Genomic DNA, 14,791 nt, shown 5'->3' with positions numbered 1-14,791 from the left:
ACCACAGTAAGGACTCCCTGCTCACCCAGGCCTCTTTAGCATACCACATTGTTTTAATTCTCTACAGAGTTTTTATCACTGAAGATATTTTTCATGTATTTGTTTGCTTCCTTATTGTCCATCTTCCCATTGGAACACATGCTCCTCAAGAAGAGCAAGAACTTTGTCTTCTGTACTGCCATGCCCCCCACTAATGTAGTTCCTGGTGCATAAGAGGAACTCAATAAATATTTGATGAATGAATGCATCAGGTCATGAATACATAAGATCGCCCCTTGGAGAAGGGGAAGAGATGGGAAGCATACCAACCCAGGATATGACTGAATTGCCTGAGTTAGTATCCAAAATAAACTGAGAAGAATCTGGAAATGATTTAGTTTAGAGTCAATTAGTAAGAATAGGTTTTCTGCTATATGGGGCTTGAGAGATGGTTTAATTTCAGTTATAGAGGAATAAAGAAAGTTCCATTTCTGAGACATCTTCATCTATAACTGTAAGATTTATACATGCTGCACAATTGATAAAGGGAAGGAAGGACCAAGGGAAGAAGGAAAGGAGTTCTCATAGCAAAGAGAGAAGTTAAAAGCATTTGCTAAGGTCGAACTCATGGTTTAACCATTTATAAGTGAGAAGCTGTTTGACTATCCAGTATACCAGCTAATTTAACTTAAAAGTCCAGTCCTTCATCTGGATCAGCACTGTCCAGTAACTGTGGCTCCTGGGACATTTGAAATCTGACTAGTACAACTGAGGAACTAATTTTTTAAACCTTATTTTAATTAATGTAAGTTTAAATAGCCACATGTAGCTAAGAAAAAGTAAATTCCAACACTTAGTGTAACACAGCTAATTATCTAGATGCCGTAGCTACTGTATTGGACAGCATCTAGACAACTAGCTGTGCTATACTTAAGTGTTGGAATTTACTGTTTCTTAGAACAATTTTAAAAGTCATCATCATTATGTTTCAAAATGAACATAATAGAGCTAGTTTTTTGGACAAGTGGAGATTCAACTTCAAGAAAAATAGAGAACAAACAATAATTTTAGAGGATCTGATCACCTTTTTGGCTACTAACTGTGTCTAATTTCCTTTTTCGGAAGCCAAGAAGAAAGTTTATTTCATTACTGTAGTGCTTTTTGGAGAGATTTAAAAAAAAAAAATGTCCAACTACCAGATCTTTATCTGAATACTACCCACTTGAACATTTACTGATTCCTTTATTTTCTTTTGCCCTGAAAAGTTCAGTTAATTGTTGGTTTTGCTATTACAAAATTTGTTTGGTGGTAATAATTTGGAAGGTAGAGAGTTATTTACCTGGCATGTTTCTGGGTAAGATACTTTGAACTGCTTAAGTTTTCAGATCTGCTAGAGCTATCTTTGATGAGATGACAATGTGGAGAAGGGTTCTGTCAAGTGCAGTTGCATAATGACTCTGGAGAAAATCACATGGTTTTGTAGTTTCTCTTTTTAAATTCATTTTTCCTGCTTGGTGTTGTAGTCTGAATGCTTATGTCCCCCAAAAATTCACATGTGAAAATCCTAATCCCCAGGGTGATGGCATGAGGGGATCGGTCCTTTAGGTGATTAGGGAATGAGGGTGGAGCCCTCATGAATAGAATTAGTGTCCTCATAAAAGAGGTCCCAGGCCAGGCACAGTGGCTTATGCCTGTAATCCCAGTACTTTGGGAGGCCAAGGCAGGAGGATCGCTTTAGCTCAGGAGTTCAAGACCAGCCTGGGCAACATGGCAAAAACCCACCTCTACAAAAAGCAAAAATAAAAATAAATAGCCAGGAGTAGTGGTGTGTGCCTTTAGTCCTAGCTAGCTACTTGTGAGGTTGTGGTGGGAGGATTGCTTGAGCCTGGGAGGTTGAGGCTACAGTGAGCAGTGTTTGCAACACTGTACTCCAGCTTGGGTGACAAAGTGAGACTCTGTCTCAAAAAAATAATAATCAAGTAAATAAATAGGGGCTCCAGAGAGCTGCCTTGCCCCTCCACCATGTGAGAACTCAGTGAGAAGGGGCTGTCTATGAGGAACAGGCAATCTCCAGACACAGAATCTGCCAGCACCTCGATCTGGAACTTCCCAGTCTCTGGAACAGTGAGAAAGAGATGTGTATTGTTTATAAGATACTCAGTATATGGTATTTTTGTTATAGCAGTCCAAACAGACTAAGACACTTGATTTTTATTTTCCTCTGCTACAAGTCTTTTGCTGTTAATCACAGTGTAGGAGGTTTTGTTTTGTTTTAAGAAAAGGAGAAATGCAGTCCAAAGATATCCCTAGATTTGTGATGCCAGTAAGGGCCACGACATTCCACATATACTTTCAATAGAGTACTGAAATAACCCAACGTAGTGACCTCCCTCATAAACCCGAGAAGCACTCAAGTATAAACTCCTGTGAGTGTCACAAAGTTCAATTCTTGATGGCTGTAGTCTTACTGGGGGCAGCAATGAAGTGTTTCTTTTACTCCCACTCTACTTCCACCTATACTGAGAATTTGAAAATAAAGTTGCCTCTGAGAATAAAACCCTAAAATCCACCCATGTGACAGCCATGGGAGTATACCACATAGATCTCCTCCAAGACAGAATCCGCCAAAGGACTGTCATTAGCTGGCAGCCTCCATCTGCCACACTCCTGGGATCTGCTGCATCACACATGCCAACCCATACTCTAGCCAGGCTGCTCAGCCAATGACTGAACAAGGCAGAGGCACCAGGGCCAGGTGGCTCCTCCCCAACACAAGTCTCCTCTAGCAGGCCATCTTTGCTGGAGCTCCACATTGTCCTGGCCAAGATTTTACTCAGGGCAGCACTATGATCTGAAGCACTTCCAGCCCAAACCCCCTTCTTTCCCTAACTCCTCTCACAGGTGTCAGACCTGCATTGCAGTTAGAGGCTCCCCACCTACTCATGGTTCTTCTTACCTTTGTCCTCCATAGACATTTCCCCTGATATATCTCTTGCACATTGATCTTTTGCAGAATCAAATTCTGTCCTGGTGTCTGCTTCTCAGAAGACCTAAACCAACAAAATACAAAATGAATGAGACTAATTGAAGAAATAACCTTAAAGAGCATTCTCAATAGTAAGGGCAGGAGCCAGATCTCTTCTAACCAATACTGTTATCTATAGTGCCTGGTACAGCACTTGGCATACAGCACGCTCTTGATAACTTGTGGAAGGAAGAAAGGAGGGGGAAATAGAGGGAGGGAGGGAAAATGAATGATTTTTGGATTAGCTGAGACTGAAAAATCTAATCAAGCATTAGTGAATGTAAAAAAAAAAAAAAAAAAAGCCATACCATTAGAAGGAAAATCTGTAGGCAGAAACGGGTGGTCAGTCTGGAATTTAGAGAAAGGAGTTTCAAAGAGTGAAAATTTGCGTGTGTCTCCAGCATTGTCTGGGAGAGACACATATGCATACACAGATGCATACACACACTTATACATATATCCATCTCTACTATGCATAAATTCAAATACATAGAAAGTAATATGTATATTACACATATATTCATATGCCTGTTATTTTTCTCAGAATATCTAGTACCTACAAATAATACTTAAATATGCCTCCAAGGTAAAAGGAAAATGAAACACACAAAAAATTCTCTAGATACAGCCAATGGAAACATTACCAATTGAGAAAACAGAGACAACTGCCAGCTCTAGGCAGAGACAGTGCTTCCGTTGCTCCAACTTCCCATTTGTACAATTAGTCCTACACAGTGGGCCAGGATATGCTTGTCATTAGCATCTGTCAAATATCCCTCTGTTAAGAAGCATCAATTCCAGTGTCTCTGAGAAAAAGCTCTTGTCTCCATGAAGAGTTATAATCCTATCAAATTCAATCAAACGGGTAAGTCCCTTGTGGTTTTTTAAAATTAATAAACATTTAATACCCACAATAAATATAGTTTGATATTCAAGCATTTTGGCTTCATTTAGAATTTACTTAGAATGATGCTTTCCCATGTAGCTATTTTGCAACTATCTTAGCGAAAAAAATACATATTCAAGGTTCTACTTGTTTCTTAGGAAAATAAGGCTTATGTTGGGATTTTTTAAAAGCATTTATAAGACTTAAAAATTTTCAGAATTCTGAGGATAAAGGACGCAGGGCACATACATTTAACTAGTTTTATTAATACAATGGTTTTAGGACTGTGTTCATAGCCATGTATAAATACACATATACGCATATATACATATACGTGTAATATATACACATGTATGTTCACGTATATATGTAAATTTTGCAGTTCTCTGTTAAGCTCAAAACTTTAAAGAATGTAAATTACACAGTCTCATAGTTCTAAAGACTGCTTGCATATAACATTTATTTGGATAATGCCTTTTAGGAGTTAGCTTACTTTTTCAGAAGCATAACCCTTAAGCAATCTTGTAACACATAACCAGTTCACAGGGGAAATACAAACTCTTTTATTTCAATTGTTTAGTGACTAATGAATGTAAATCTTTTCCTTGAGGAACAAATAAACAGCAATTTGAATTGAGGTAGACTGTTATCTCTGCCAATGATTAGAATGGTGTTCTCCAATTGGCAGTTTAGAAGACCAGTGAGTAAACAGGAAGTTACTTGTGAATGGAGCTAAGACAGAAAAAGATCCACTATCATTCCTCTGGGGAAGTCATCATTCTAAGACAGTCTCTTATTACAGTCATGTTGACACTAAAATCATTATCATTGCTTTTTTTTTTAATTGGTGGCTTTTCCAAAAGTAAAGAACCAGAAGAACTTGGAACTAAAACAAACTCTTCAAATCCCTGGATAATACTTTTATCACAGAAGAGACATTGGAAAGAAAGAGGACTGAAGTGGCACTAGTATTGTCTTTAGGTGGCAAAGTTAAGAGTCATTTTCTTTTTTCTTTTTTAAATAGTTTCCAGATTTTACATAAGGAGCAGGTACTTCCTTGATACTTAAGGAAATTTTTACTTGAAAACAAAAAGAAGAAGAGATGGTTAATAATGATGGAAGCCCACAGAGCAAAACTGGAGAGAGCTTCAGTGTCCTTTCTTGGTGTGGGTTATGGTTCAGGCACTGACGCCAAGCTCTTGCCCCAAGCTTTGAGAATCAGTGAGTGAGGAGAGCACAGGGATCCCAAGATTTTCTGGGGGAAAAAAGGGATCTGGGCTGATATCCTCTGGTAATTTTGATATTTCTTGCTCTGGACTCCTGGCCCCTTGTTAGCAGCCAGTCTTGGTGGCATTCCCTCATTTTTAACATCCCAGCACTTCCCCCAGTGGCCTTATTGCACTGCCTGCCTTGCAGACAACTACCATCTTAACACCACTCATAGTTATGAGTAACACTGAGTCTTGGTGAGAAAGCCAGATGAATTAGCTGCAAAAGCATCCAATCAGCTAAATGGTTCAATCTGTTGGATGAGGTTCTTTAAATATGATGAGTATACCTAACAACCAAAAAGATATCTATTACCTACAGTTCATACAAATCATTTTTATAGGCAAAGATTCATCCCCAAAAGTCAACATAATAATACAATTCCAAGAAGTTTTGGGTTGATTTGGTATTGTTGCTAGCAGAACTTCTTACTCCATGGTCCTCATTACCATCAACGGCCCACATGTTGAGATTTTTTTTTTAGGGTCAAGGTAATATTTTTTAACACTTGTCCTCATAGCTCTTCTCACACCCAAGTTGTCTCCATATGACATGGTAGAATCCTGGGTTCTCTCAACAGTCTTTTCCAAATTCTTAGAGGCTTATTGCCATGTGGAAGTGGGGTGGCCTGTTGTTCTGAAGCATTCACCTCAGGCTTGGTCCTCCTTTCTCAGGAAAATATTTCCTTACGTGCTGCTTCCAGAAGAAGAGGAAAGGACCTCTTATACAACAGCTCCAGAGTCGTAAGGAGAGCTCTCGGATTGGACAGCCCCTGGTCACATGTCCCACTGGGGGCTAGAGAAGCAGTGAATGGAATCAGTGCTCACAGAACCACATGGCACAGGGAAGGGTGGCTCCCCAAGGCAGGGATCCTGAGTAGATAAACAGCATATGTCTGTTCACGCCGTCTCCATGTGTACTGAGCATTCCTGAATGCTCTGATGGATTAACATGCAGTATTGATGAAAACCTTGAGTTTTCCAGTTAGCCTGGGTTCAGATCCCAGCTTTTTTTTTTTTTTTTTTTTTTTTTAAACAGGAACTCACTCTGTCACTCAGGCTGAAGTGCAGCAGCAGGATTGTAACTCACTGCAGCTTTGACCTCCTGGGCTCAGGTGATCTTCCCATCTCAGCCTCCCAAGTAGCTGGGACTACAGGGACATACCGCCATTCCTTGCTAATTACAAAAACATTTTTTTAGTAGAGACAGGGTGTTGCTGTGTTGCCCAGGCTGGTGTAAAACTCCTAGGCTCAAGTGATTCTTCCACCTCTGCCTCCCAAAGTGATGGGATAACAGGCCTAAGCCACTGTGCCCAACCTTCAGCATTTTTTCCCCCAGCTTTTTACTTGTATATTATAGGTCTTAAAGCCAGGCATGTTGGCTCACACATGTAATCCCAGCACTCTGGGAAGCCAAGTCAGGAGGATTGATTTGAGCCCAGGAGTTCAAGCCCAGCCTGGGCAACATAGTGAGATTCTGTCTCTACAAAAAAAAAAAAATTAAACTGAGCCAGGCACCATGGCTCATATCTGTAATCCCAGCACTTTGGGAGGCCAAGGCAGGTGGATCACTTGAGGTCAGGAGTTCAAGACTAGCCTAGCCAACATGGTGAAACTCCAACTCTACTGAAAATATATAAATTAGCCAGGTGTGGTGGTGGGTGCCTATAATCCTGGCTACCCAGGAGGCTAAAGCAGGAGAATCTTTTGAACCCAGGAGGTGGAGGTTGCAGTGAGCTGAGATCACATCATTGCACTCCAGCCTGGGTGACAGAGTAAGACTCCTTCTCAAAATAATAATAATAATAATAATAATAAGCCTGGTGTGGTGGCACATGCTTGTAGCCCCACCTACTCAGGAGGCTGAGATGGGAGGACTGCTTGAGCCCAGGAGGTCCCAGCTGCAGTGAGCCATGATCACCCCAGTGTACTCCAGCCTGGGCAATAGAGCAAGATCCTGTCTCAAAAGAAAAAAAAAGATTTTGGATTAGTGATTAATCTCTATAAATCTCAAAATCTTCACCTGTAAAATGGTGATACTTGTTCTTACCCCATAAGTTTGTTAAGAGAATTATACAAAATGTTGTTTGTAAAGTACTTAGCATAGTTCCAGGCATATAATAAATGCTCAGTAAAAGTCAGATATGATGATGATAATGATGATTCATTATGGAGGGACTCCACTGGACAAAGTTTCATTCCACATCAACAAGAAGCAGCTGATTCCCTTGTGTTCAGCTTGGCCAGGTTTCATGTGGTTACCTTTGACTCAAACAAAATGCCTGACCCAGTCCAACGTGGACAGGTGAGGGGACTGGTTTCATTCAACACATCCTACTAACTCTGTAACTTCATCTATCAAGACCTCCTTGGGGCTGCTTTCCTCAGCAAAGGGATGCAGGGAGACAAGCTAATTGAACTTTGTAGATCCCTATCATGGACATTAATCATACTTGTGCTGCCCATTTTGTTTTAGTGGCCTTTTAATATTTGGAGACATTTCCACATTATGTGACCTCATTTCCTAATAGTGTTGAATTTCCAGCCTCCCTTGCAGCTGAGACACTGCAGGTCATGTGACGTGGACAGTACCAATCATATAGGCTTGCATGAGAGTTTGATCAAGAGATCTCTGTGAGCGAAAAGGTTGTTTGATGAGCTCTTATTCTGTGGGAGACAACAGGGTGTCTGGCTTTTAAGGCAGGAGTGTGGCAAGGCTGAATTTCCCAAGGCAGAAATGTATCCAAAGTGCTCACAACAGTGGCGACTGCATTAAGTTCAAGTACCTGCATTTAGTGCTTAGTCTTGGTGCCAATAATGGCAACAGATTTCTCACTGGCCATTTCTGAGGTGAGATTTTGGCTATTATTCCAGGAAAACTAGCCTGGAGACTGTTTTTATGATTCTCTTGATGGTAATGTGAACTTTCTGCTTTTACGGCTTGAACCAGAAGAGGGGACTCATTCTGAGTGGACTCAGTTGTTTGTAGCTAAGAAACCTGACCAGTACAATTCCTCTCTAACATTTTATTCTTGGCAGAGAGGTATATTGGGGTGGGGTGGGGGAAAGGGGAAGGTCTACTTTTGTTCCTAATGTATGCTTGCAGACATCAAAAAACATTGAACTTTTTTTAAAATTTGAGACGGAATCTCGCTATGTCGCCCAGGCTGGAATGCAGAGACACAATCTCGGCTCACTGCAACCTCCACCTTCTGGGTTCAAGCAATTCTCATGCCTCAGCCTCCCAAGTAGCTGGGTTTACAGGTGCCCACCACTATGCCAAACTAATTTTTGTATTTTTAGTAGAGACGGGGTTTTACCATGTTGGCCAGACTGGTCTTGAACTCTTGGGATTAAGTGACCCTCCTGCCTTGGCCTCCCAAAGTGCTGGGATTACAGGCCTGAGTCACTATGCCCAGAGTAAACTAACCTATAAAAATTCTGGGTTTTTTAATAAGATGAGTATCGCACCATGGAATGAATGTTTACTGGATTTACATTGCATTTTCAGATGTTTACAAGGTTGATGAAGGAACCAGAGATTAACTGACAATGATGTTGACATATTGGGCCCAGCTAGATGCTAGCATTATGCAGCAAAGAATGTTTGAGTGGGGCCTAATTTCATAAGTGGTCAGTTTATTAGTGAATATTTTCATATTCTCATGTTGTTGATTCCCTGTGCAACCTGGTAACTACAGAGACTGAATAATAAGTATCAGTTCACTTACCACTCTATTTTTTTTTTTTTTTAAAGAATCTATCCACAGGACTTTTGTTCTTTCTCTCTCTCCACTTTCCTACTGTCTGGGTTTCTGTAGCTCCCTGTCCCATTATACTAATTCTGTATCACAAAAGTCCAGAAACTGGTCTCACAGAGATGGACCTCACACATACCTTCAAAGTACACTTGAGTCTTGATATGGTTTGGCTGTGTCCTCACCCAAATCTCACCTTGAATTGTAATAATCCCCAAATGAGATTTGACGGTTTTATAAGGGGGCTTCCCTACTTCTACTGCCACCCTGTGAGGAGTTGCCTTCTGCCATGCTTGTACATTTCCTGAGGACTCCCCAGCCATGTGGAACTGTGAGTCAATTAAATTTCTTTTTTTCATAAATTACCCAGTCTCGGATATTTCTTCATAGCGGTGTGAGAACAAACTAATACTATTCTCTCTCAATTTTAACACATCAAATTTTCAGGACATTTAAGGTTTATAATTTTGGTCAGAGTTGTAGTTCCAAGTCAAATATGTGTTTTTAAGAGCAAATAATATGGTCTTAGTAAATTCTAAAATCACATGGTAAAATCAACGTCTTTCTTATGAGTGTCAACAACACAATGATTGGTGTTAAACTCCTAACTCTTTAGTGAGCGTATGAACACAGTTATCAATCTACAAATCAAGAAATGGTTGTGTATTTTAGTCCAAATAGTTTCCTATCTATTTAGACACATTTAATACTTTGTTTTTTTAAATTTTGAAAACTTAGCTTAGTTCTGAATGAAGTATTTTCTGGCTTACGAGGACTACAAATCATTACCAGAAAGTGAATTGAGCAATATTTTCACTTTAAAATTATTACTTTCGAATAAACAATCACCTAAAAACACTTAGGCTATTAGATAGTGTAGTCTTGAAATTCGTGCAAAATAAACAACCATTTATTCTCCTCTTCGCTGTTTTAAAGGCATTTTTATTGGGTTGAGGGTGTTTCAGGATATAAAGCAGTTTGCCAAATTCTGTCATCCTTTTTTTTTTTAATGTCATACAGGGTGTGGTGCCTTTAGAGAATTTTTAAAAGTTGTTGTTTGATGTTTTTCCCTTCACTTTTTCAAAAAAATGTTAAGGTAATCTAAGTCCTGTCGGTATATTCTGGTTCCTAGTATAGGCTTCAGGGTGTCCTCACTATGAAAAGTCAGAATATTTCCTATAGCCAGTTGTACTTACTTCCTTGCCAGCGGAGTTTAGGTTCTTAACAGCTCATTATTAAAAATGAAGTCTTGGTAAGTACTGCTTTAATACTTAATTTTCTTGCTTAGAAACGTGAGAGCAATTTAGAAGGAACAACACAAAGGAGGCATCAAAGTTAAGTTGCATTTCCCATGGCTGGTGATTACTGAAAATCTCAATGAACCTACCCTGTTCTTGTTATTCTTTTATTAATCCCTGGTTATTAGGAAGCCCTTAACAAAATAATTGTTTAAAATTGTATTTCTGTAATTAAGTAAAAGAGATCGTTAATTCCACAAGGCTAGAATTGTTCTTCTAAGAAAAACAAATTCTCCGTTAATTTTAACCCCTCTACAGAAAGAAGTTGTTGGGAAGGTCTAAGAACAGAGAAACACCATTTTCAGAACATGACATGGGATGGTGAGATTTGCTGATTTGGTTTCGTCCTCATTATTTGACATTTAATGACAGTTCACACAGAAGTCGCTCACCTGAGAACCCATGTTTAAATCCCGGCACAGAGACAATCTCCCCTGTCATTGTCACACCAGTGAAAACAAAAGAATCTGGAGAGAGAGAGAGAGAAGAGAATAAGCACAGGAGTTAAAATATGATAGAATCCCTCTTCTCCTTTCCCCTTTCTTTCCTTGGATCTGGGTTTTGAAGGAGACAAAGAAGGACCCCCAGGCTTTCCAGCAGCCGGCACGCGCGATTACTTTTTATTTAAAAGCCACTGGGAAAAACATTCCCCAAAGCAAACCCAGAAGCCCTCTCTGAGAATCGTCTGTGGGCGTCGGGGCCCGGACCGCCGTGGTACCACTCCGCAAGGGATTCCTCTTCTCTCTGGGGTCCCTGCGGGCAGGACGCGAGACGACCCGTGGGTCCCGGGGTGCCGGGAGGAGACGCCCGCCCGTCCCAAGAGAGGGGGCGGCTCTGGCCTCGGAGCCGCCCCTCCTGCCGCCGGAGAACAAACGGGATATTCAGCACTGGTCTGTGGCTGCCAGAGCAGCTCCTCAGGGGAAATCAAGCGTCAAGTCAGACTGCACCGTAATCGCCTTTAAAAGAGCCCCCGCCCAGCCGGCCGCGCACTCCCCGGCTACCTGGGCCGCTTCGCGGCGGTGCGCGCGTGAGAGGGAGCGCGCGGGCCGCTGAGCGCCGGTGTGAGCCAGCGCTGCTGCCAGTGTGAGCGGCGGTGTGAGCGAGGTGGGCGCGGAGGGGCGTGTGTGCCGACGCGCGCCGCGGGGTGCGAACCCCGAGCGTCTACGCTGCCATGAGGGGCGCGAACGCCTGGGCGCCGCTCTGCCTGCTGCTGGCCGCCGCCACCCAGCTCTCGCGGCAGCAGTCCCCTGAGAGGTAACGCGACCCCGGCCCGGGCTCCCTCTCTCTCTCCTCCCTTCCTCCACTCCTGCTGTCTCGCCAGCTGCTTTACTCAGCCCGCTTCGGCGCGCCTGGGTGACCCAGCGCGAGACCCTGCGCTCCCCGCGCGGTGCAGGCGCCCGCCATCCCCGCGTGGGCTGAGCCTGGGACCTCGGGACCCATCCCTGCTCTCGGGGCTCCCTCCTGGCTTCCCAGCCCGGCCTGACGGATGGCTCTGCAGCTGGCTTGGCCACCACGTGGCGGGGTTTAACTGACTTGTGTCTCCTCTCTCCTCAGGTCTGTGGGGGTGGAGGGAAGCACTGGGGCCCAAATATGTGGACTCTGGTTTGCCGCTGGGGATTTTTTTTTTTTCTTCCCCGAGAGGCTTTGCCCGGAGGCGTAAACTAGGGAACAACCCTAGCGGCACGGCGCCGACGGAGCCGCTCCGGAAAGTTAACTCTTCGCCAACCTCCGGACGGCCCCAGGAGCTGGGCTGTGGGACCCACCCCATGGCATCACCTCTTCAACCTCCATCAACATCAGCCTCCCTTTTGATGGCCAGTGATTTCAGAAAGGGGGAGGAGAACTGGGAATCTCTCCAAATATGGGAACGTCAAACTTTTTTATATTAACCAATTGCTTGCCTATCTTTCTTTAAAACCATGCTCCTCATTCAGCCTGGCTGTTACCTTCTCTCCCACTCCCCCCAGTTAAATGGATGTATTTACTATTTTCCTACAAGACATTGCCACAATACCGAGGACTTGATTATAAATATAAAATCTTGTGTTATTATGATGGCGACATATGGCAGCTGGACTGAATGCTTTATCAGGCTATAATTTAAATATTCTAAGAGCTAGCAAGCTTTCGGATCCCTTATATGGTACAAGCATTGATTAATCTACATTAACTTTTATTTATATTAATATGCTACACCTTTCTGAACGTATCATCAGATTGTTAGACCATTTTTAAAATTACATATCTTTTCCTCCTTATCTTCCCAGACCTGTTTTCACATGTGGCGGCATTCTTACTGGAGAGTCTGGATTTATTGGCAGTGAAGGTTTTCCTGGAGTGTACCCTCCAAATAGCAAATGTACTTGGAAAATCACAGTAAGCATTTTTTAAAAAGGTATTCTCCTGGAAGTGGGTGTTGGAAACAGTGGAAGGCTGCTGCCTTTTTCCTCTGGTGGTAGGATTTGTGTAAGAGGCAAATACCTAAAATAGTGAAATGTTGAATTTACCCCAACTATTTGGAAGATTTTTATTACTATAATAGACCTAGTCGTGTCCTGCATTAGTGATTACAAACGCACAAGATAATGCTTGAAGGAATAAATTCTTAAAACAGATGTGTTTCTGAAAACCCAGTGTGACTCAGTTGAGTTTTGTAGATTCATAATTAAGGCTGTTTTCAGTTGAAGGCCTGTTGTAATGACTTTTAGAAGCTTTTAGTTGCTTGTGCCTTCATAAATTCCCAGTGGGAAACAGAAGATCAAAGATAGTGCTTTGACTACTCTATGCACATTAGGAAAGGAACAAGGAAAAAAAAAGCCCACTTAATGTTCCTGGGTTGAAACCACCTCTAAAGGCAGTCTAAGAATAGAGAATTCATGGGGGGAAGGAATCTAAATAGTAACCAAGGGTCAATAAAATGTCCATGCTGGTTAGTAATGACATAGATTATGCTGAGTCAAGATAAGAGGCCAAGTTTAAAGACAGCCATTTTTTTTTTTAACTGATTTAGAGTCAACTAAAGTTAGTCGTCTTTCCAGTCAGCATAGAATTGACTGTTACTTCACTTTTTCATTGTTGGGAAGTTGTTTAGTAATTGAATACATTGGTTCACTGAGAGCTTCATTAAGTCACATTGTACCACTGGAGGATTTATGAATTTTTGAAAGTAGCTCCCACTGACTGTGTAAACTAGCACTTACTGTGTGCCAGGCATTTACTGTGCTAAGTAGATAACAAGTATAATCTCCCAGAATCCTCAAAACAACTCTATGAGAAAGTATCTATTATCATCCCCATTTTATAGATGGGGAAGCTGAGGCCTGAAACAATTATAGAAATTGACTTGATCAGGCAGTTGGTAAGCCCAACTTTACATAAAGTAAAATGTATTTTGCAATAAGGTATTCTCACTGAGGTAATTTTGCAGGCAGACATGAGCAGTCCCCCTCCATAATATAAAACTCAGCTCTTATATGCTTTGATGGCCTCTTGTAAAATACCAACCATGTCACAAACTGGTACAGATTTCATTATGTTACTGTAGCATATATGGCCAGGAGAGAAGTCATAGAAAATAGGTTTGAAATGCTATTAACATAAATGTGAAATAAGGCTCTGAAACAAAAATGAAAGCAACTTGATTCTCATACTGTAATTGTGTTTTAAATGTAATTAAACTTTTAAACGACCCTAGAAAATCAATGGCTTAGAGGCATCATGTGCCCAAGTAGAAATTCATGGTTAGCATGTGTTCTGAGTATTGCAGACAGTGTTGGTGTGACATTCAACTTTGACTGGGGTTGAGGGGCATGTCCAGTGAAAATTTACCTTGATAACGGAAGGGTTTGCCTCAGGAGAGGCATGATTTCCTGTGTAGGAGTGGGAAAGTTAAACAGACGCTGCATCTGGATGTCCTGTGAAGGGAAAGCCTGTGAGTTCAGCAGTCACTTCCCTGAATTCAGATTCTACCTTCATCATTGTAACTATGTGTCTAGGATTTACCTCCTTTAAACCTCAAGATGATTGTGAAGACAAAATGAGATAGTGTAAAACCCTTCAACTCAGTTCTTGAGTGGAGAAGAAGCTTGATTTGTCTGAAGAACAAATCAAAGAGGTTGGAGTAGCTGGAATGGAATGAGCAAGGGGACAGTGGGAAGAGAAGTGAAGAAGGTGAACAGGACCCTGTAGGCCATGGTGGGGAGTTTGAATTTCATTTTGAGCAGGAGCCACTGGAAGATCTTAAGCAGAGGAATGAGCTTATCTGATTTTAAAAGGTCACTCTGGCATCTGTGTGGAGGATAAACTGTAGGAAGCTAAGACTGGAAACAGAGAGACCAACTAGGAAGCTATTGTGGTATCCAGGAGAGGGAAGACAGTGGAGTAGACGAGGTAGGACCAAAGAAGATGAAGAAACGCGGAGTCTTCTGCCTGCAGTGTTTTCTCAGCAGCTCTGCCTGCAGTTAGGATATTGTGGCACCAGCTAGGAGGACACCTGCCCCAGGCTCTGTCTCCCTGCTTGGCCATTCCAGACAGGACTGCGCTCTACTATGGCCTTGTCTAAGGCCATCTAGTAAAGG

The 14,791-nt window shown here is 42.0% G+C and overlaps 1 protein-coding gene and 1 long non-coding RNA gene across 2 annotated transcripts in view; one reads left to right on the top strand and one right to left on the bottom strand.

The window, feature by feature from the left end:
* The window catches only part of LOC108300839, a 50,946-nt gene extending 39,925 nt beyond the window's left edge, over nucleotides 1-11,021 (bottom strand). Inside the window, exons 1-3 of the long non-coding RNA XR_001823618.2 lie at nucleotides 10,933-11,021; nucleotides 10,607-10,681; nucleotides 2,916-3,029 (exon numbers count right to left, since the gene is read on the bottom strand). This is a non-coding gene — a long non-coding RNA (uncharacterized LOC108300839). The remainder of the gene's footprint in view (nucleotides 1-2,915; nucleotides 3,030-10,606; nucleotides 10,682-10,932) is intronic.
* Nucleotides 11,022-11,084: 63 nt separating this feature from the next.
* PCOLCE2 (procollagen C-endopeptidase enhancer 2) overlaps nucleotides 11,085-14,791 on the top strand; it is a 65,241-nt gene continuing 61,534 nt past the window's right edge. Inside the window, exons 1-2 of the mRNA XM_017523769.2 lie at nucleotides 11,085-11,468; nucleotides 12,482-12,590. Of these exons, the coding sequence (XP_017379258.1) occupies nucleotides 11,386-11,468; nucleotides 12,482-12,590 (192 nt within the window). The 5' untranslated portion in view covers nucleotides 11,085-11,385. The remainder of the gene's footprint in view (nucleotides 11,469-12,481; nucleotides 12,591-14,791) is intronic.

The sequence above is a fragment of the Cebus imitator genome, unplaced genomic scaffold (assembly GCF_001604975.1).
Source record: "Cebus imitator isolate Cc_AM_T3 unplaced genomic scaffold, Cebus_imitator-1.0 Scaffold30, whole genome shotgun sequence".
Lineage (NCBI taxonomy): Eukaryota > Metazoa > Chordata > Mammalia > Primates > Cebidae > Cebus > Cebus imitator.
The sequence above is the reverse complement of the archived record's forward strand: the minus strand, read 5'-3'. Positions and strand labels throughout refer to the sequence as shown.